Below are 20,949 nucleotides of genomic sequence, written 5' to 3' on the forward strand. Positions count from 1 at the left end.
TATCTGCTTACTCCAGAAAGACTGTACTCTTTTCCAGGAAGGTGTGTTCTTTTTCTGACTGGCTTGACAGTTTATCCTTTGGACCTCTCCGGTGTCCCTATTGGTGAATATTTTGAAAGAGAAGATGGACTTGGAAATCTCAACTCCTCCTCCATTACTTTATCACAGAGAAAGGGAAGCTATTCTTCAGGTAGGTGAAAATTTATCTAGCTAGATAGGGTGCTCTTATTTGTAGATAAAGAGCCTTCAAAGCTTTTAACAAAACAAAAGGCCTCTTGGAAGTAAGTTACTTTAGCAGTAGACTGCTTCTATCTAACTTTCAAAATTCCTGAGGATTAAGGAAATTTCACACAGAAATATTACTAATAAATAATACAATTCAACAACAATTTTCCTCATAGATCTTTATTTCAGCAGTTAGGATTCTTGAATTTATCTGGATTGTTTCTAGTTCCTAATCTATTCTAACACCTTTTTTATTTTTTTAACCACCACCAAAAAGTTTTTTTTAACCAAATAGTTTTGATGATTACTGCTTAGTAGTATACTTTAAGATATGGTTCTATTAGGCCTTATTTTTTATTATCTTCCTTAACATTTTCCAGAATGCATTGTGGAAGAAAGGGATAAAACCTGTAGATTGAGTTTTTGGGGAAAAAAATCTCCCTAGAAAAAAAGTAATTTAGAAGGTCATAGAAACAAAGCAAACAGGTTGTATAAACAGACCTCAGGCAGGTACTACCAGGCTGAGCCTTAATGATTTCTGTCTTGAAGACCTTCAATTCTTAGACATTTCCTATACTATTAGGATATTCTGATAAGATTAATCTCTTAGAAATGCTTTCTTCCACTGGAACAAACCTATCTTTGAGAACTCCAGAGACCGCAATACAATATGACAAATATTTATTTAGCACTTAATATGTGCCAGGAATTGTGCTAAGTGCTAGGGATACAAATGAAAAGGGCAGTCCCTGCTCTCAAAGAATCGAATGGAGAAAGTTATAATACACAAGACACATAAAAGAGGATGGTTGAGTATCAGGGGGCACCCAGGACAGAAGCATTATGAAGATGATGGAGGAGATTAGTTGGTGGCAAATGGTTGGGATTTTGAACAAAAAGGAGACTGTGGGAGAAATTCTCCTTCCAGAGAGGCAAAAACAGTTGAAACCGGTGGGGTGAGTAGCAAAGCTAGCAACTTCCTTGATAAATTTTTTTCTAGGCAAAGGAGTGGGGGTGACAGGATGAAGATGATAATGGATTAGGCCAGCTAGTGGCAAAATAAGGTTTACGTATTCTAACCTCAATGTTAACACATTTCCTCCCCAATCATCCAGACATGCTATTTTTAAAACTGAACTCCTCAAAAAAAAGAAAAGTGACTAAGCAACCTCACCAGATAAATTCCTTTATCCCTCCAGATCGTTGGCCCTAAGGCTGTGTAAAACAAAGTTATATATATGTGTGTATATGTACACGTGTACACACACACACCCCTTTTTTCATAACAATCCACCTGGAGATGATGCTAATTTAACTCTAAATAGGAAGGAATTCCTAAAAGGTACAGAATGCACATATGCTTCCTTAATTTACAAGCCCAAGAAGCCGGCAGGGGGTGGGAGGAGAAAGAGCGAAAAAAGGAAAGATAAAGGGGGGAAAATGAATAGTAAGCATTACTGCAAAAAAACAGCAATCTGATTAGATAGAGTTTTGAGTGCAAATGAAGTAAGCAGACCCCGGGAAGCAGAGAGGGGTGTGGTGGTATCCCATCTCACGTGACTTCTCACAACCGGGCGAGGAAGCTGAACTGCCGGCTCACGGTGTCACGTGAAACCTTCTCCGCCTCAGTCGCGGGGTAGGGTGAGGCTGGCGGTCCAGACCGCGCGTTTTCTGTGCTCTGCGCCTGCGCGCTGCCTTGCCTGCCTCTCCCTGACCTCGGTAGCGGCCTGCTTGTCCACGCTCCTGCCAGGGGAGCCAAGGCCCTGACACAGGGTACCATGGGCTTTAACTATCGGGTGAGTCTCAGGACCCGGCTAGGCGACTGCTGGAGGGGATGGCCTGTCACCACCCGGGGGTGGGCCAGCGACCCTTCCGGGTGCCCCGCCCGCGGCGTAGCGAGCAGTGGGTAGGGGAAGGGCCTCCCCCTACCCATAGGCAGCGGGGCCCGGCCGGGCGGGGCTTGGAGGGCGGGGCCGAGGCCCTGCCTGGAGCCTCGGCCGGGGGACTTCGGGAGCAAACCGACTAATGGCTCGCCTGAGGCTGGAGCCGCCGGCCCGAAAACCCTGCCGTGATATCCCTTTCACGGCGCAGCTGCGTGCTCGCCAGAAGGCAGCTCACCACCTCGAGTGGGAGTGGGCGCGGGTCCGCGTGTCAGCTTACTCTCCTCCCGGCCTAGCGCTTTGCAGATTGCAGTGGGCGGTGGCAGCTGCGGATCCTGGAATCAGAGTGTCAGACAAAAAGCTGGAAGAGGCAGCCGAGCTTGGCTAACCAGCTTTGTGTAAATGCTGTTATGATCACTAGCATTGCTGTGCCTCCTGTTATCCTGCTATGGTTAATGCTGCTGTTGTTGTTGTTACTCAGGCTCCTCACCCTGCGGAGTAGGAAAACGATGGTCGCCGCCGAAGTCAAGTGCCTGGCTCAAGGTCGCAATAAATAGGTCCCTTTTCTTCCTTAAAGTGACAAGTTGTCTCTTGACGTGTGTATATTGGGGGTGAGGGGAGGTGAATGTAGTCCTTATTGAGAAGAATCTCGATTGGCCCCATTTGGTGGGACATCCCTCTCCCCTGCAAGAATCCTAGAAAAAGTATGTGTCAGAGTCAGTTTTCTGACACGTGTTGTCCTGATGTGACTCAGGACTCCTAAGTGTCCCTTAATCTTGAGTGCTCCAGGCAACTCTCCAAGCCTTGGAATCCTGCCTTGGTAGGAGAGTTCCTTATTGGGGAGTTCCTTTATACAGGTGAAATCTTGGGACTAGACCCAAAGACTTAATTCTAGAAAAGCCAATGAATTCCCAGAAAGACCCCAATGACTGATTTTTAGCAAATTTTTTGTGGTGTCAAAAAAAAAAGGACTGTGGTATCGTGAATTAAGTTTTCTCTCAAATTGCAGCCCATCCCTTAACTGTTACCATTCTCCTTCCCTTACTCTTGAAACATATTTGCAAGAAGCTTAAAAGGACCAAAAGGAATAATGAAATGATAGGATTTCAGATCTATTAAGAGATCATCTCATTCATCTCTCATTTTCAACAGAGAAAATGGAGTCCTTTTGGGACCTTGGAGTCATCTAGTCTATTTGATACTTAATGATCTGGGGATCAAATGATTTGTGCAACACCAAGATAGTAAGTGGCTGGAGTAGGCATTTGAACTCAGTTCCTCTCCAAGGTCCCATAACTAGTTAGTATCAGAACCAGGACTCATCTGCTGACCATGTCTCATACACTACACTGAGGAACTGGGCAAGTTGACAATTTTTCTGAATGCCCATTTGGATGTGTATCTTAAAGTCACTAGGACTTAATCTCCCACTCCACTAAAGAAAATTGCCTACCTTTCCTTCTGAGTTTTTGTCCCATTCAGACACTTGAACCTTTCTTTGTAGGGTTCTTACTCAGTATTTTAGATTTATCTGTTGGCCCCCTGATTATTAAGTTCCTTGAGAGCAGGGACTTTTTTGTACTTTTGTCCTCCTTTGTAACTCCCTTACTTAGCATAGTGAATGACACTTAGAACCCAGTTAGTAAATATTATAGAGTCCACGGTGTAACAGCCACCATGCTATATTTTGGGCATAGTCCCTGCCCTCAGGAAATTCACAATCTAATAGGGGAGAGAATAAGCAAACAAATACAAATCAAGCTATATATAGGAAATAAGAGAGAAATAATAATAAGAGGTTGGGAATCCCAGTTTTTGTAGAAAATGGGATTTTATTTTGGAAGGTAGTAGGTAGAGATGAGGAGGGTGCCAAGCATGGGGAATAGCTAGGGAAAATGCCCAGAACTGAGAGATGAAGTGCTTTGTGAAACAGAAAGGAGGCCAGTATTAGAAGAGTATTGGTTGAAGAATAAGTTGTAAGAAGGCTGAGAAAAGGAAGGGAGTGGGTTATGAAGGGAATATCCAGAGAATTTTGTATTTGCTTCTAGAAGGTATTGTTGGACACTGGAGTTAACTGAGGAGGGGGTGATATGGTTGGACCTTCAACTTTAGGTAAATAGCTTTGGCTGAATGGAGAATGTATTGGAGTGGGGAGAGACGTGAGGCAGGCAGTAGACTGTTGAAGTAATCCACTTGTGATGTGTTGAGGAACTGTACCAGAATGGTAATGTAAAGAGGGAGCATATTTGAGAGATGTTACAAGGGTGAAATCAACAGTCACTGGCAACAGCTAGGATATTGGGGGAAGGGGCATTGAGACATAGTGAGGGGTTGAGGATAATGCCTCCATTGGGAACCAAGTAACTGGGAGGATGGTGGTGTCCTTGACAAAAAGGAAAGTGGAGAGGAGAGGAAAGGTTTAGGGGAGAAGGAGAATGAATTCACTTTTGGACATATTGTGTTTAAGATGTCTACTGGACTTAATTTTGAGATGTCTGAAAGCCAGTTGGAGATGTAAGATTATAAATCAGTGGGAAGACTGGGGTAGAATAGGTATATTTGATTATCATCAGCATAGATATGGTGGGACATCTATAGTTAAAGAAAGTAATCTGAATGAGGATTCAGGAAAGGAGAGTGAAAAGGATGGATCAGGTAAGAAAGAAAACCTTGGGAGGTGCTCCAAAAAACCTAGAGAAAAGAAGAGAATGATTAACCATGTCAAAGACTGTGAAGAAGATTAAGAAAAGACCATTAGATTTGGCAGCTAAAGGATCTTTGGTAATCTTGAAGAGAGCATTTTCAGTAGAATTGATGAAACTGGAAGATTACAAGGGGTTAAAGAGAGTTAATAAATTCTTGTTAATCAGTAGTTGAGTTAATTAGTATTTGGTTTATTGACTGCTTTTTTTTCCCCAATAGTTGCACATTACCGTTGGTTATCTAAAGCTCGGGGCCTATTTGGTTGCTCAAAAGTCAGTTTTATTATATCATAAACTTATAGAGCATCTGGTACAGGCTTTTGATTTTACTGAAGACATTGATTTCATCTACTTCCTTATATTCAGAGACCATGATTGTTATACCTAGTTGGGTCATACAAGTGCAAATCCCTTGGAAGTAAAGGAGGAGAAAAGGAAGCTTTATTAAACATCTACTATGTGGCAGATACCATAAAAAGTGCCTTATAGATTATTATCCCATTTGATCCTCAAAATATCCTGGGAGGTAGATATTTTTATTATTGCCATTTTATACTTGAAGGACCTGAGGCAAAAGTTACCTGACTTGCCCAGATTCACACAGATAGTGTCTGAGGCTAGATTTCAACTCAGGTCTTCCAGACTCCTAGCATAGCATTTTATCTATCCTCTGTGCCATCTAAATGCCTCTAGGCAAATACCATCACAATACTGTACTGTGTTTTAGATTATACTTATGGATCATGTTATTATTTGGAAAGATTTCTTATCCATGCCTCATATTTGGAAGAGAATTTCAAAGACCCATGGATGATGATCATTTTGCTTATCAGTATGCAGAATCTTGAGCACTTTGCATCTAGTACTGTACATTCTATTCCTAAATGTTTTTTACCAAATCAAACTTTGAATCTATATAAGCTATAAACACAGTTTCACAGAATTTGAATTCTCTGGCTCCAGAGTCTCAATTTTTTGACATCTGAGGAACTTTGTACACAATAGCTATTTATACTTTTGGGAAACTGCCAAATTCTACCTTTGTTTTAAATTATTAGGTATTCCACTAACTTATCTAGGCAATGCATTGACTAGGGGATAAATTCATGTGGAAGGTTTTTATTTTTGGATGTCATCTGTAAACCTCAAATTTCCTTAGACTTATAAATGTTGGAAATTTCACCTTTGGGATATTTCATACTTGGAAAAATTCTTACTGATAGTCTATTGGAATGGGAACCCCATTGGCATGGGAGGTTCCTTCTCTTCCCTTCTTAAGATTACTTTAGGACAGAAACCTTTTGCTGAACAATGGAAAGGACTTTGACCTATGCTTAAGCATAGAACAGGAATTTCTTTGAGTCTTGATTGATTTTAGAATTGATACAATGGAGATACTCCACCCTATTCAGTCCTAATAGGATTGAGTAAGGGCTGCAGCCTAGATCAAAATTTAATTATTTCTAAATCTCTACCATACTCAAGTTAACAGGATTTAGAAAGGGCTGTAGCAAAGGAGTAAAGATTTAATCATTTGAAAAATATGACCTTCAACAGACATGTGCAAAAGCCAGAAACCTCTGGGCGGTCCTGGGTTAAGCGAGAGCCTCCATTGACAGGGAAATTGATGAAGAGTGATTGGTAGATGTGAGGACTGAGGGGAGGCAACTTGGATGGTTTCCTGAAAGATAGGGGGTCAGGGGGTCTGAAGACTCCAGGGAGGTTGAGGAGTTTTGGTCGGGGTGATTCCTGTGGCTAGGAGAAGGCTTGCTCTGAAGGAAGCTGAAGGTGGGGGCCTCTGAGACTGTTTCTCCATTTTGGACACGTGAGTAATAGGGACTGATCTCTTTTCTTTGCCCCAGCTATCTAAGGGCTTGGGCCTTTTAAGCCCTATTCCCTTCTCTCCCCTTTCTCTCTCTCTATCTCTAATTCCTTTCTTACTCCTATTGTAATTAAACTCCAAAAAAGGCTGACGGCTGACTTGAGTTTTTTATTTAGGAATTACATAGCTGATTCCTTGGCGACCTTAAATTAATATATATCAGTCTTTTAAAGTGATTCCCTTGTTACACATCCAGTATTATCTTTTCCTCGGTTTGGTTTGGTTTTTAACCTGGACCAAATAGAGCCTCTCTCAAGTTTTGGAATGTATTTTGTTTAATTTATTTTCCACATTTGTGATGAAAAGCAGCATAGAATAAAGGATAGAACCTGTCTCCTTATCTTGATGTTGTAGGTTAAAGTCTCTTCTGCCACATAATATATAAGCAACCTTAGATAAGTTTTTCTTTTTTAAAAAGTGTTATTAATAATATCTTTAATAAGTTTCCTCCTGTTTCCCTGCTGCTGCTCTACTACCACTTCTTTCCTCTCCACACCACCCCAGAGAGCCATGTCATATTACAAAGAATTTTTTTTTAAGAATGAGAAAACCTCAGCAAAACCAACTTATTGAAAAAAATCTGACAGTATATGTAAGAGACCCATATATTTAACAGTATATGAAGACCACACCTGTTGTCTCTTCACCTTTGGAAAGTAGTAGAGAATAATGTCTTTTCATAACAGTATTATAATCAGTATGTATAATTTCTTGCTTCTAATTACTTCACTTTGCATGAGTTCAAACTAGTAATTTTTTCCATGCTTCTCTATTAATCATTCATTGTTATTTCTTAAGATGTAGTAATATTCTGTTACATTCATGTACCACAGTTTATTTAGGCATTCCCCATTCGATGGGCATCTACTGTACATTGTTTCCAGTTTGCTGCTATATTTTTCCCCCTAAAACCTTTACTTTCTGTCTTAGAATCAATACCACTTGAGGTCAGATTCAAATCTAGGACCTCCTGTCTTGAGGACCTCCTGGCTCTCAATCTACTGAGCCACCTAGCTGCCCCAAGCTGCTATATTTTGTAGTATATATGGGGTATATGCCTAGCAATGGAATCCAAGTCAAAAGGTATTTTAGGCCAGTGATGGCGAACCTTTTAGAGATCGTGTGCCCAAATTACACTCCTCAAGCTGCCTGTGAGCCCCCTGCATTACCCCAGAGAGCAGAGGAAGGACGTTCACTTTGGGCTATTGGGCAGAAGGGTCAGCATGTGAAAATTGTCCTCAGGTGTGGTGGGGAGGGGAGCAGCCCCCTCCAGCATGCCAAGGTGCGTGTGCCATGCCTTCGCCAACACGATCTAGGCTCTTCCTGTGGTCCCTTCATACTTGCCATTCCTCACACACAACTCTTATCTCCTATCTTTTCCACTGTTGTCCATATCTGGAATTTTTTCCTTCTGACCTTCTTTTGGAATCCTTATGAAAACTCAGTGTAAGTGCTTCATACATGAATCTTTTCTTGATTCCTCCACTCCCAGCTGCTAATGCTATTCTTCCCCAAACTATTTTGCATAGTCTCTTGTCTTCTTTCAGCTTCTTAAGGTTAGGAACTATTTATTTCACTTTTTTTTTCCTTTGCTTCCCTAGCATAATGCCTGACACATAATAGGTGTTTACTTATAGTAGGTACCTGGTGAGTGATTGCTAAATAGTTGTGAGATTTTTTTTTTAAACCCTTACCTTCCGTCTTAGAGTCAATACTGTGAAGGGCTCCAAGGCAGAAGAGTGGCAAGGGCTAGGCAATGGGGGTCAAGTGACTTGCCCAGGGTCACACAGCTGGGAAGTGTCTGAGGCCAGATTTGAACCTAGGACCTCCCGTCTCTAGGGCTAGCTCTCAATCCACTGAGCTACCCAGCTGCCCCTAGTTGTGAGATTTTATTGAGAACAACAGCCAAACTGAAGAAGTTTGAAGGATGAGGAAGAATCTGGTCAGATAAATCAAAATAGGGAAATTAAGATGAACGAGGTTGGGTTGTGGGAAAGGGGCAAGGAGGGTAAAGTCATTGTTATTTGCTGCCAGGACCAGTGAGAATTCAGGTGGAGAGGCCTAGCCAATAGTTGTTGATATAGACCTGGAGCAAGGAAGAGATGTTGTCTATAGTCCAATGACTAGAGAGAAATTTAGGAATTATCTACACAAATTTGACAAAGCCATGGAAGTAAATGACATTTCCAAGAGAATAGACTAAAAAGAAGAGGCCACTGACAAAACTATTGAGGTGATTGTCCCATACTTGGTACACTTGGTAAGCAAATGGATGAAAAGAAACCAATAAAGGAGGCCAAGAGTGAGAGCATCAGAGAAATAATATGAGAATGTGGGACAAGAGGATCAAAGGATTTGTGTTTTGATTTTTGTATGACAAATATTGCAGAAAGGTGAAAGGACATCAAGATTGTTAACATTTTGTGGGCCATATAGGTTGGATTGATAAACAGAAAGAATTTAGCTTTTTGTGTGTATGCCAGGTCGGTATGTGCTAAGATATGGACTTTAAAAATTAAAGCAAGTTAGTTTCATCAGTGATTGTAAAAAAATATTCTCTGTAAACCAAAGAAATTGGTACTAATAATATGTCATAGGAAGGGCATATAGGTGGCACCAAATACTTAATCCAAATTTTGCAATAAGGTACTATATATAAAACATCCTATAAAAGAAAAATTCAGATGACTTCCCTGGTACAAAGGGAGGGCCAAAATATTTTACATCAATTTTCTAGATTGTGGGGGCACTGCAGCCCTAACTCCCAGGATGTATAAGGATACCTGTATATTGAAACGCAGTTATCAGAATGTTTTCTAATAAGATCTCAGGTTAAGAACCCCTGATCTAATTTAACTATTCCACTGGATCTGCCATCTTCTAAAGATTGTAAGAAAAATGCTTCATTAATATTTTAGGTTCAGAGGTTTAAAACTGAAAGAGAACAGAGATCTAGTCTCTTCTCCCCACCCGTTCCATTTTACAGATGAGAATAAAGGCATAGAAAGATGAAATGACTTATATAAGTTGTCATGTTCAACACTTTGTGACCCTATTTGGGGTTTTGTTGGCAGCGTTAGAAGAATGATTTTGCCATTTCCTTCTCCAGCTCATTTTAGAAGTGAGGAAACTGAGGCAAACAGGGTTAAGCGATTTATAACAGGGTCATACAGTAAATGTTTGAAGCCAGATTTGAACCTAGGAAGATGAGTCTTCCTGTACTCTGTCCACTGCATCACCTAGTGCCCCAAATAGCTTTTAGGTAATAGTGCTCAACTCCTCTTGACTATAAACCAGTGTTTTTACCACTGTGGCACATGTCCATTTCTTTGTATAGTCAGTTTTCTTAGTAAATGTCTTTGTCAAATAATATGGTCTTAATGATTTTAAAACTGAACTCCAGCTATCCTGTGGTCTTGCTCTGTGTGGGGCATCTATATACCTCATTGTGACCCAGGCAGTGCTCCGTGAGGTTAGCCTTGCAGGGTCCATCCTCTCCACCTGGATCTGCCGGGACATGATCATCAGCCACTGCCTAGGCTTCACCTACCAAGTCAATTGCCAGCAGACACTGAACATGCATTACATACAATGAATTTTGATGTCATCAAAGGCAAGCTAAGTCTGCATCATGTGGTCTCAGTGTGATCCATCACCCCACAAAGTTGTGTGGTCATTATATTCACCAAAAATTTGGATAAATTCATTGATAAGACATCGCATGATATATTTTCTGCTTTTGGTTTGAGAAGATTCACTGCTACTAAGCCTCCATCTTGGCCTTGCCCCATTTTCTGCTTTTGGAAACATCCTTTCTTGTAATGTGGTATATGATGAAAATGTGGATTTGTACAGAGACACAAGAAGAAAGCTATTGGAAAAAATGAATGGATGAATGACGTTTTTTCATGATCACAGTCTTTGTTGGTCAATTTAAATCCCGTAAAGAAAGAGAAGCAGAACTTAGACCTAGAATAAGAGTTCACTAATGTTCACATCAAAAAATTTATCAAGGACATGGATGATTTAATACTTAAGGACCATTTTGGGGCAAGTTTGGACCTGCCGTAAGTGTAAAAGTATGATTGGTTCACATCTCAAAACATCAGCAGACACTCTAATGCCTGCATAGTTCCACAATCCAAGTGTGCTGGAAGTGCTTACCATCCTCAACATTTTCTTTATGGACTCCACAGGTTACCATGTAGCAGCTTGCTTGTTCATGTACAAGGTCAGGAACTTTAACTGCTTCCATGTTGGCATCCAGCCCTCCTAAAGAGCAGATGTTGGATACATGGCTGTTCAAGCCATGTACTTTTTTTTTTTTTAAACCCTTACCTTCTGTCTTGGAGTCAATACTGTGTATTGACTCCAAGGCAGAAGAGTGGTAAGGGCTAGGCAATGGGGGTGAAGCGACTTGCCCAGGGTCACACAGCTGGGAAGTGTATGAGGCCAGATTTGAACCTAGGACCTCCCGTCTCTAGGACTGGCTCTCAATCCACTGAGCTACCCAGCTGCCCCCCAAGCCATGTACTTTTACTCTGGCTGGTAAAATCACTGGGATGTTGTTAGAAACTGACAACTCCGAGCTGCTTCAAATGCTTGAGTCTCCCAAGTGTCCCCATTCTAAGGCTAATGAAGCTGCCCAGAAAGCCATTAACAGTGCCACTGGTGTTCCAGTTGTTTAAAAGAAAAGAGATCAGGAAATGGAACCTCTGCTTCACTGAAGAAAACATCCAAATGTGGAAAACAATTATTTTAGAATATTTTAAAATATAAAATAAATTTAAAAGGAAACTTAGGGGTGCCCACCCAAAACACTATTTTCAGCCTTTTTTTGAGTGTACTGCTGTTTGGGGCATTTTTTTGGCTCTTAAAAAATATTCTTTGTTATAGGATGACTCTGTAAGAGGGAAAGAGGAAAGTTACCAAGAGAAGTTTTTTGCAATGTAAAAACAAAAGCTGAATAAAACTTTTTTTCATGATTTGTAGTAATCTTTCATCTAGAAACAGGACTTTCAACTATTAGTAAAAAACTAAATTGATAACTAGCATAGAAATAAAAACATTTTGAGAGAAAATTAGCCATTTTGAGGCAAAATGGAAATATCCATAATTACTCAGTAAAAACAAACTTGATAGAAAAACTAATTATGCCTTCCATTCCTGTGTTGAGGTCATAGAAGATTACTAAGTAGGTGCAGCTTAGATACCTTTGTTTAGTTATCAAGCCCCAGGCATAAAATAAGAGGACTTAAGCTTGCTGAAAGGTATTTGCTATTGAGAATGTTCCAATGTCGAATTGAAATTGGAGAAATTCCCTCTAGATAGTGAAGTCTTCCAGATACTTTTGAATTCAATTATAAGGCCTCAGTGAGATCCACAGCCATTCAAAGCAGTTGGCCCTCTTTTGAATTTAATTTCTGTCTTTGCTCTGAATAATTCCAAAGTTGATGACCAGTTTTCTATTTAATATAGTTTTATTTATGGTATTTGATGCTTTCAGTGTCTAGCACCTTCCCACTCTCTTAAAGTATGCATAATTATATAGGAGTGAAATTTCTAGGTAGTCTGAGACTTGCTTTTTCTCTCCCTCTTCTCTGTACTCATCTTCACATTAAAGTTAGTGTCCATTTTTAGAGGATCTGATCAGTTTTTATTTTTTTAATCCTGATTTTTTTTAGTCTTGGAATCAATACTAAGTGTTGGTTCCAAGGCAGAAGAGTAATAAGGTCTAGACCTGTGATGGTGAACCTTTTAGAGGCCAAGTGCCCAAAATGCAACCTTCATGTGCATATGAGCCTTACACCCCAGACAGGAGGAAGTGTTCCTCAAGCACACGAACATCTCTGGCACATGCCAGCACACATGCCATAGGTTCACCAACACAGGGCTAGGCAGTGGGGGTTAAGTGACTTGCTCTGGAACACATAGGTAGGAAGTATCTGAGGTTAAATTTGAAATCAGGACCTCCTGTTTCTAGGCCTGATTGAATCCACAGAGCCACCTAGCTGCCTCCTGATCAAATTCTTAATAGGATTCTTCTACCTCTTCATTCTATAGAATAGATGCTAGTATATAAGCTGTCCATGACTTGGTTGTTTTTTTGTTTTGTTTTTTGTTTTTTTGCAGTAATTGCAATGAGGTAATGCAGACTAATCTTACTAATGTTTCTTATTGTAAGCAACTCTTTTCTTTCATTCTCCTGGGAGAACTAGTGAGCCATCCTTCCATCCAACTGCAGCTTCCTGGTGTCTTCTGGTTTATTGACAGTATTGATGTGGCTTGTTTTCTGTAGTATTTAAAACCATTGGACAAAGATCTTACCGTTTGAGTACTAATAGTTAATATTTATAGTCTCTAATTGCTTCTTCTGTTCCTTTTTCTGTCACTTCCAGAAAGCTATCTTTTATGCTGACACACAGTGATTGAACTCTCTTCTTATATTTTTGATACATTATTTTGCTGTAAACTCTTTTAGAATGTTTTCTAAATGTTTCAGATTTGATTCATGTGAATATTATATGGCTTTGAGGACAGGAACCTTTTTTGTCATGAAAGGGGAATGTTTTAGCTTCTGGGACTTTGGGCAATATCTACTCCACTTCCTTCATTTTATAAATGAGAAGACAGAGTAAGCCTGGAATGTCCTCCCTCTTTCACTCTAACTACAAATCTCTCTAGCTTCCTTGTGTAAACCTCAAATTTCCTTAGACTTATAATTGTTGAAAATTTCACCATTGGGATATTTCATACTTGGAAAATTTCTTACTGATAGTCTATTGGAATGGGAACTCCATTGGCATGGGAGGTTCCTTCTCTTCCCTTCTTAAGATTACTTTAGGACAGAAACCCTTTGCTGAACAATGGAAAGGACTTTGACCTATGCTTAAGCATAGAACAGGAATTTCTTTGAGTCTTGATTGATTTTAGAATTGATACAATGGAGATACTCCACCCTATTCAGTCCTAATAGGATTGAGTAAGGGCTGCAGCCTAGATCAAAATTTAATTATTCCAATCTCTACCATACTCAAGTTAACAGGATTTAGAAAAGGGCTGTAACAAAGGAGTAAAGATTTAATCATTTGAAAAATATGACCTTCAACAGACATGTGCAAAAGCCAGAAACCTCTGGGCGGTCCTGGGTTAAGCGAGAGCCTCCATTGACAGGGAAATTGATGAAGAGTGATTGGTAGATGTGAGGACTGAGGGGAGGCAACTTGGATGGTTTCCTTAAAGATAGGAGGGTCTGAAGGCTAGAGGAGGGGGGTGGAGTTTTTTGGTCGGTGTGGTTCCTGGGCTCTGAGGAAGCTTGCTCTGAAGGAAGCTGAAGGTGGGGGCTCTGAGACTGTTTCTCCATTTTGGTCACGTGAGTGATAGGGACTGATCTTTTTTCTTTGCCCCAGCTATCTAAGGGCTTGGGCCTTTTGGCCCAGCCTAAACAGAAGGGGTATTTAAGCCCTATTCCCTTCTCTCCCATTTCTCTCTCTATATATCTCTCTAATTCCTTTCTTGCTCCTATTGTAATTAAACTCCAAAAAAGGCTGACGGCTGACTTGAGTTTTTCATTTAGGAATTACATAGCTGATTCCTTGGCGACCTTAAATTAATATATATCAGTCTTTTAAAGTGATTCCCTTGTAACACTTGAAGGCCCAGCCTTCTCCAGGAAGCCTTCCTCAACTCCTAATTTTGGTGCCTTTTTTGTTAATTATTTCTTTTTTATCCTGTACATAGCTTACTTTGTATATATTTGTTTGCATGTTGTCTTCTCTTTTTGTATCCTCACTTAGCCTGGTACAAAGTAGGCTTTTAATGTTTATTGATTGATTTGATTGGAACTGTGATTTCCCAAATACTTCATTCTGCTGCCTGCTCTACCTAGCCACTTAATGTTTATTCTTTAGTATGTCTTGGTCATGACCTCTTTTCTTTGAATGGTTACCAAATAACTGAAATGTTGAAAGAAAATTTTGATGAATTGGATTTTGTTCCATAAATTTCTCATATTTCTTTAGACTGTAACCTCTTAGATCAGTTCTTCTGAGATATCTTAAGATTTTAATCCAGTTTTGTCATCTAAAAATTTCCCTTAGGAATCTAATTTAGATTTTTTGCAATTTAGAAGAATGATTTTAAAAGGTTTTGCTACTCTTTAATGCTCAGTATTATATTAGTATAGAAACCCTCAAATGAAAGTGATTCACAGCCATCCTTCCTAGAATCTAGTGTCTCAGGCCATCCTGGAGCAAATCTCACTACATCTTATATATTTTGTTTGATCATCCATCAAATGAAAGTTCTTATTCTGTGAAAGCAGATTAAAATATAAAAGGACCCACAATGAAGAATTATATTTGGGGTGGGGATTGAAAACAGTTTTTGAAGTGTATTTTTTAAAAAGCTTTGGCTAGTAAGCCATCATTTCCCTCCCTCACTCCTTACTACTTCTCTGATCACCTCTTTTTCTTGAATACCTACTAAAAGAAATTTGTGAAAGGAAAGTAAATTTTGATGTTTGATTTAGTTCCAAAAATTATATCTCATATTCCTGTCTTTAGATTGTGATCTCTTAGATCAATTATATCCAGTTCTCTTTTGAGATTTTAATCCAGATTTTAAAAAAATCTTATGTGGGGCAAAGTAGGCTGGTGTGATCAACTAGTTCTAGGCATCTGGTTTTTCAGTCTATTTGGCATATTAGGACATGTGATAGATTAAGGGAGCAAATTGACTAGTCACAAACTTAGGAACTATTTTTAATTCTGAGAAAAGATTTGTGGATCAGCACATACTTACAAGCTTACTCACATGTCATATCTTTTGTAGGAAAAAATTCCCACATGAAGAAAAAGGACCTTCTGCATTGTGTGATGGATTCAGAAGCCCATGAAAAGAGGCGAAAAAACCTGTCACCATCTTCAAATCAAGATACATCACACAATGTAAATGTTAATGAGTTTAAGCATTACCTTTGTGGATGCTGTGCAGCCTTTAACAATATAGCAGTCACATTTCCCATTCAGAAAGTCCTTTTTCGGCAACAGCTATATGGACTCAGAACCCGAGATGCTATACTTCAGTTAAAGAAAGATGGATTGCGAAATTTGTACAGAGGAATTCTGCCTCCATTAATGCAGAAGACTACAACATTAGCACTTATGTTTGGTCTCTATGAAGATTTCTCTTGTATTCTCAGCAGGCATGTTATTAGTTCTCCTGAAATTGTGACTCGAAGTGTAGCAGCTGTTCTGGCTGGAACAACAGAGGCCCTTCTTACACCACTAGAACGTGTACAGACATTACTGCAAGACCAGAAGAATAATGATAAATTTACAAACACCTTGCATGCTTTCAAGGCACTGAAATCCTATGGCATTGCAGAATATTATCGAGGTTTGATACCCATTCTTTTCCGTAATGGACTCAGCAATGTACTGTTTTTTGGCCTTCGAGGACCCATTAAGGAATATTTGCCTGAAGCAAAGTCTCATAGTGCTCATTTGGTTGATGATTTTATCTGTGGAGGTGTATTGGGTGCCATGTTGGGATTCATTTTTTTTCCACTGAATGTTGTAAAAACTCGAATGCAGTCACAAATTGGTGGGGAATTCCAGTCTTTCTCCCAAGTTTTTGGAAAAATCTGGGTAGAGCGTAATGGGAAATTGACACATCTTTTCAGAGGCGCCCATTTGAATTACCATCGATCCCTCCTATCCTGGGGCATAATAAATGCAACTTATGAGTTCTTGTTAAGGCTTTTATGAAAGATGTCATCAATAAATCCCAGTAATAAGCTTAGTAGAACTAAGAAGACAGATTACATTCTGATTTTTAATAGGCTAAATACTAGGCAGTGACAATATGGGCAAAATAATTTTTCTTTGGGCTGGCTAGAAATGAGAATAAAAGTTTATGGGCAGGAAAGTTAAATTATTTTTGTCAGTAAATGCTAGGTTAGGCTTTTGATATCATTACCATCAGTGTTGATGAAAAGGTGCAGAGTCCAAGAAGTGATTTTTTTTTTCCTTTCCTGTAAATTCTTTCAGTCGTCTATTAAAACTTGAGCTGCCCCAGACAGCTGGAGAAAAGGGTCCTAGTGTCCTGAGATTTCTCAGGCATTTTGTGCTCCACCTTCTTGCTTGTTCTCTAGAGTTGTAGAATAGGGTCTAAGTTTTGTAAGTCTTCAGAATTCAGAGGGTCAGAGAAGAAAGTAAAATGGAGAAGAGAAAGAAGTAGCTCTATTAGGTATGGACTTTCCATGAAAACTGCTTACCTTCATTATAAAGCCAAATGTATACAGTTACCAAATTATGTTGCTCTTAAGTCACAAAGGATTTATTTTCAGTGATGGAACTGAGCAACTTATTCACAAAATAACTTTCTCTTCTGAAAAAATCAACTTTAAATTAGTCAAAAATTCAAATTCTCCTTTCTAGATGCAATTTTCCTATTTAATTGATCCAAGATTTGTTGAACTCTTAGAGCTTTAAATGTTGTTTTACCCTGCTTAAAGTTAAATTTCATCACAAAATGGGGAAACTTGAATCTCATCTTTTGAGACAAAATTTTCATTCCATTTTCATGTGGATAGAACTGTTTCATTGAATTACTGCTTCATCTGCAAAGGTGTTTTGTTTCCTCGCATAGTCAAAGAGTTGAGCAAGTTGAAATTCCACTAACTCTGTCTTCTTCCTCCCCTCTTTTTAAAGAGAAGCAGCTTTGTTCACTTGTTAACTTCATCTTCACATCTGTTATGTGTCCCAGCTTTGCAAAAGCTCATTATTTTGTAGCCAAGGCTTTTTCTGGTTTCCAAATAGAAGGGGGGGGGGGGGGACTGAAAGCATACTTTCCATAATACCAAGTAATTTTTGTATTCACATCTTAAATTTGTGTTGGGACCCAAATTTTAGATTTATCTTTATAAATCATAAAACTCAACCAAGTCTTGAGCCTGCTGGGATTTTAGCAGTTGATGCTAAATAAATCTTGACGGCTAGTAACTAAACAAGTTGGGGATATCATTTACTGAAAAAATGGGACTAAAAACATTTTTTTCCCCAGGGAAATGACATGGTTGAAATAACAGAAATAAAGAGTTTTGCAACCAGAAATGTCCCAGGAAAAGCATTATCTATAAAAGACCTATGAAGTATTCTTTAACTCTAGGTTGGTTTCAATTATCTGTCATACTTGACATCAATGACTTTGCAAACTAGAAGGAAATGCTTTCTTTTTTTAAGGACTGATAAATGGATGTTGTAATGCAACTAAATTTCCTGTCCTTGATATTCAAATATTTCAATTATCTGAAAATCTGTTTAACATCAAGGCTTTGACTGTTGCATGGGATGAGTTAGTGAAAAGTCCAGAAAGCATGCTTACATAACATGCAGTATGACTGGCTGTACTGGTGAATTTGACATTTCTCTCCAACTCGAGGAGAAACCAGCAAACACCATTTTAAAAAATTGATTTACATTACAGGCATTAACAGCCTAAAGCAGCCCCATTTTGTTATGCTGAAAAGGAAAGGATATCTTATAAACTAACATTAAAGATATTATGAACACTATTCAGGGTTAAGTGTTAACCTTTCAAATCACCAAATATATGTGTATGGCAACCTAAAGTTTAATAAATAATTTATTAAGATGATTTGAGCAAATAAGAGTGGAACTTTTCAGAGTTTAAATGGTGAAAAAAAAATGAGATAGGCATTGGTTTTGGTCATGTTTTCAGACAAAACCTTTGGAAATATTCCCCAAAATTTGCACTTAATGAATGCATGCACTGTAAATTATTTCGCCTTCCATTGTACATTGGCCTGCTGAACTGACCGTATTATCTTTATTCCATCTTGACCTAGTGCTTTGTTTACACTCCAAATGGGAGAAGTTGTGTTTTAATGCACTTTTGTACACTATAAATGAAATTCGAAGTCAGGGAGAATACTTGGTTTTCCCTCTCAAAAAAAAAGAAGTAAGTGTTGGGGACTTGGCCCATGAAATGGTATTTTTAATGCTCCTAACTGATGCTATTTTGGAGTTTCTTGTCACTTTTCTACAGCATGTGAAGGCCAGAATGCCTATGTATGTGCATATGTATATATATATGAAGATGGTTTTGCACCACACTAGGACATCTTAAATTTGAAAAAAAGATTGGATGATACCTGTGTGCATCATTTAGCCATCTGCTTTATTTTGGACTTTTAAAAGAAAGCATAATGGGCTAGGCAAGAAGTGCTAATCACTGAATTTTCAACTTCACTGTAACTGGCTAGCTGCCAAACTTTTGAAAAGGTAAATGTTGAATGAATAACTCCAGGTGAAAAGCTTTAAAAGTGGCCTTTGTGTTAATAGTGTTGTCTACTTGTGAACATGGGGGGGGGGTGCTTTCAATTTTGTGTTTTTGTGCTTTTGTTGTACAGTAGTTTCAATCATGTCTGATTTGTGGCCCCATTTGGGGTTTTCCCAGCAGAGATACTGGAGGGATTTGCCTTTTCCTTCTCCAGCTCATTTTACAGATGAAGAAACTGAGGCAAAAGGGGGAAGTGACTTGCTTAGGATCATACAGCTGGGAAGAATCTGAAGTCAGATTTGAACTCAGAAAGATGAGTTTTCCTGATTTCAGGCCGGGTACTTTATTACTGCACCGCCTAGCTGCCCCTTTTTGTGGTTCTTGGTTTCTAATGCTTCCAGGAAGAACTTACGGCTTTGTATTACAGAGCCCTGAGAAGTTCCTATGTGCCCTCATTCAGTGTAGTAAAAACACAGCCTTTGTATATTAACAACTGTTGTTTCTCTACTTATTTATAAGTGGCGAGGAAAATGTTCTTGTTTTTTTTTTGTTAATATGGTCAGCATTCATCATAGCCAAGGTTGTACAAACCATGTAATATATGTTGTAAACAGTTCTGTAAAATGGGATCATGTGGATGAAAAAGTGAAGTTCCTAAGTTAGATGACTCTAGTACTATTTGTATTTCAGTGCAGCATAGAGTAATAGGGAAGTATAAGAGAGCAGACATTGGGCATGATGGCCCCTAATCATGTGTCTTAAAATTAGATTCAATATAGCTGACCTCTTGTATGTACTATGTGGTATTCAGTTATGAAGTCAAATTTGCAGTAAAAGGGGATGGGAAAAGCACTTGGATCTAATTTTGCTTTAACGTCAATAAAATGTATTTCCATTTGTTTTCTGATGAATAGAAAAGTGTTATGTATGTTTTTGAAACTCTTGAAATTGTTCTCTAATCTAAAATGTTTAAAATTCTTATCTTAATGCCCCAAGTTAAATAAGGTAAGCCCCAAATAGCACATCCTGGTTTCTTATGCATTTCATTAAAACTATTTTCATTTGAATACAATTAGTTATTTTATGAGTTTAAGTGAAACCTGTTAAAATGTTCAATTTTTTCTTCGTTAACAGTTCGATATAATACATTTAAGTCAGTATTCCCCATTTGGTCTCCTGTAAGTTAGTGCATTATGCTTTGTGTTAAAACTCATTTTTTTCCTGGATCAACTGACATACAATTTTTAGATTATTTCAAGTTATATGGAAGCTGCAGATCCTTTGTCATTTCATTTAGGCCTCTTGCCCTAATTCAGCGTTTATCATTACATATTCATTGCCTATTGCCTTCACTGTACTGCTTTTAGCTTCCTTGATCTCTTTTTGAAAATTGGATACTTTTCTTCCATTCTGTTTTCATGCTATTTATTCCTTAGCCATAGAGATTTCCACTGCCGTTAACTGGTTGTTATATCCATAATACATTTTTCAATATACTATGCCAAATTTTTATCAGAAGACCTTTCAGAATAGTAGGAATTCCTCTCTTCAGCATCAGAAAATAGTTCAATTTCCACATACCTGAAGCTTATTGCTTTAACTTAAACACTAAAACGTTTAAGATTTTTGGACTGTATCCTTTATCCACTTTCTTAAACGGAAGAAAGTGAATGGAATTAACTTTGGAGGGCTCAGAATCATCATTATTGTACTGTGGTATGATACAGGCCTTCTTGCCTATTGTGTGTTGTTATTCAATCCTACATTATAGCCCTCAGCCGTTGTGCCTTTTTGAGTTCTTCTGTCTCTTGATCGTTTTTTGGCAGCTGTTTTCAACGGTCCCCTTAGCATCCTGCAGTTTGGGTATCTGGAAAACCACCTCTCCAGGCTCAGTGCCATTCTAGATTAATTAGAAGGCAACTCTGAGCACCGCAGGAATTCACAAGCTTCAGCG

The 20,949-nt window shown here is 38.8% G+C and overlaps 1 protein-coding gene across 4 annotated transcripts; it reads left to right on the forward strand.

Annotated features, from left to right (window-relative positions):
• Positions 1–1,831: 1,831 nt before the first annotated feature.
• SLC25A51 (solute carrier family 25 member 51) lies at positions 1,832–19,913 on the forward strand. 4 transcript variants are annotated; one of them, XM_056806694.1, is made up of 3 exons: positions 1,832–2,021; positions 2,587–10,920; positions 15,522–19,913. In XM_056806694.1, the coding sequence occupies exon 3, from the start codon at positions 15,536–15,538 to the stop codon at positions 16,457–16,459; it is 924 nt and encodes a 307-aa protein (XP_056662672.1). In that variant the 5' UTR covers positions 1,832–2,021; positions 2,587–10,920; positions 15,522–15,535; the 3' UTR covers positions 16,460–19,913. The 4 variants fall into 4 exon arrangements, with proteins under 4 accessions (XP_056662672.1, XP_007498084.1, XP_007498086.1 ...); XM_007498022.3 differs by having other exon boundaries at positions 2,587–2,648; XM_007498024.3 differs by lacking the exon at positions 2,587–10,920.
• The last annotated feature ends 1,036 nt before the right edge of the window (positions 19,914–20,949 follow it).

Source organism: Monodelphis domestica, chromosome 7, assembly GCF_027887165.1.
Source record: "Monodelphis domestica isolate mMonDom1 chromosome 7, mMonDom1.pri, whole genome shotgun sequence".
Lineage (NCBI taxonomy): Eukaryota > Metazoa > Chordata > Mammalia > Didelphimorphia > Didelphidae > Monodelphis > Monodelphis domestica.

Coding starts and splice junctions, on each gene's coding strand:
- SLC25A51 (XM_007498021.3), top strand. CDS start 2,516: ATGATCACTAGCATTGCTGTGCCTCCTGTTATCCTGCTATGGTTAATG. Junction 2,649..15,521: donor AGTCAAGTGCCTGGCTCAAG/GTCGCAATAAAT, acceptor TATCTTTTGTAG/GAAAAAATTCCCACATGAAG.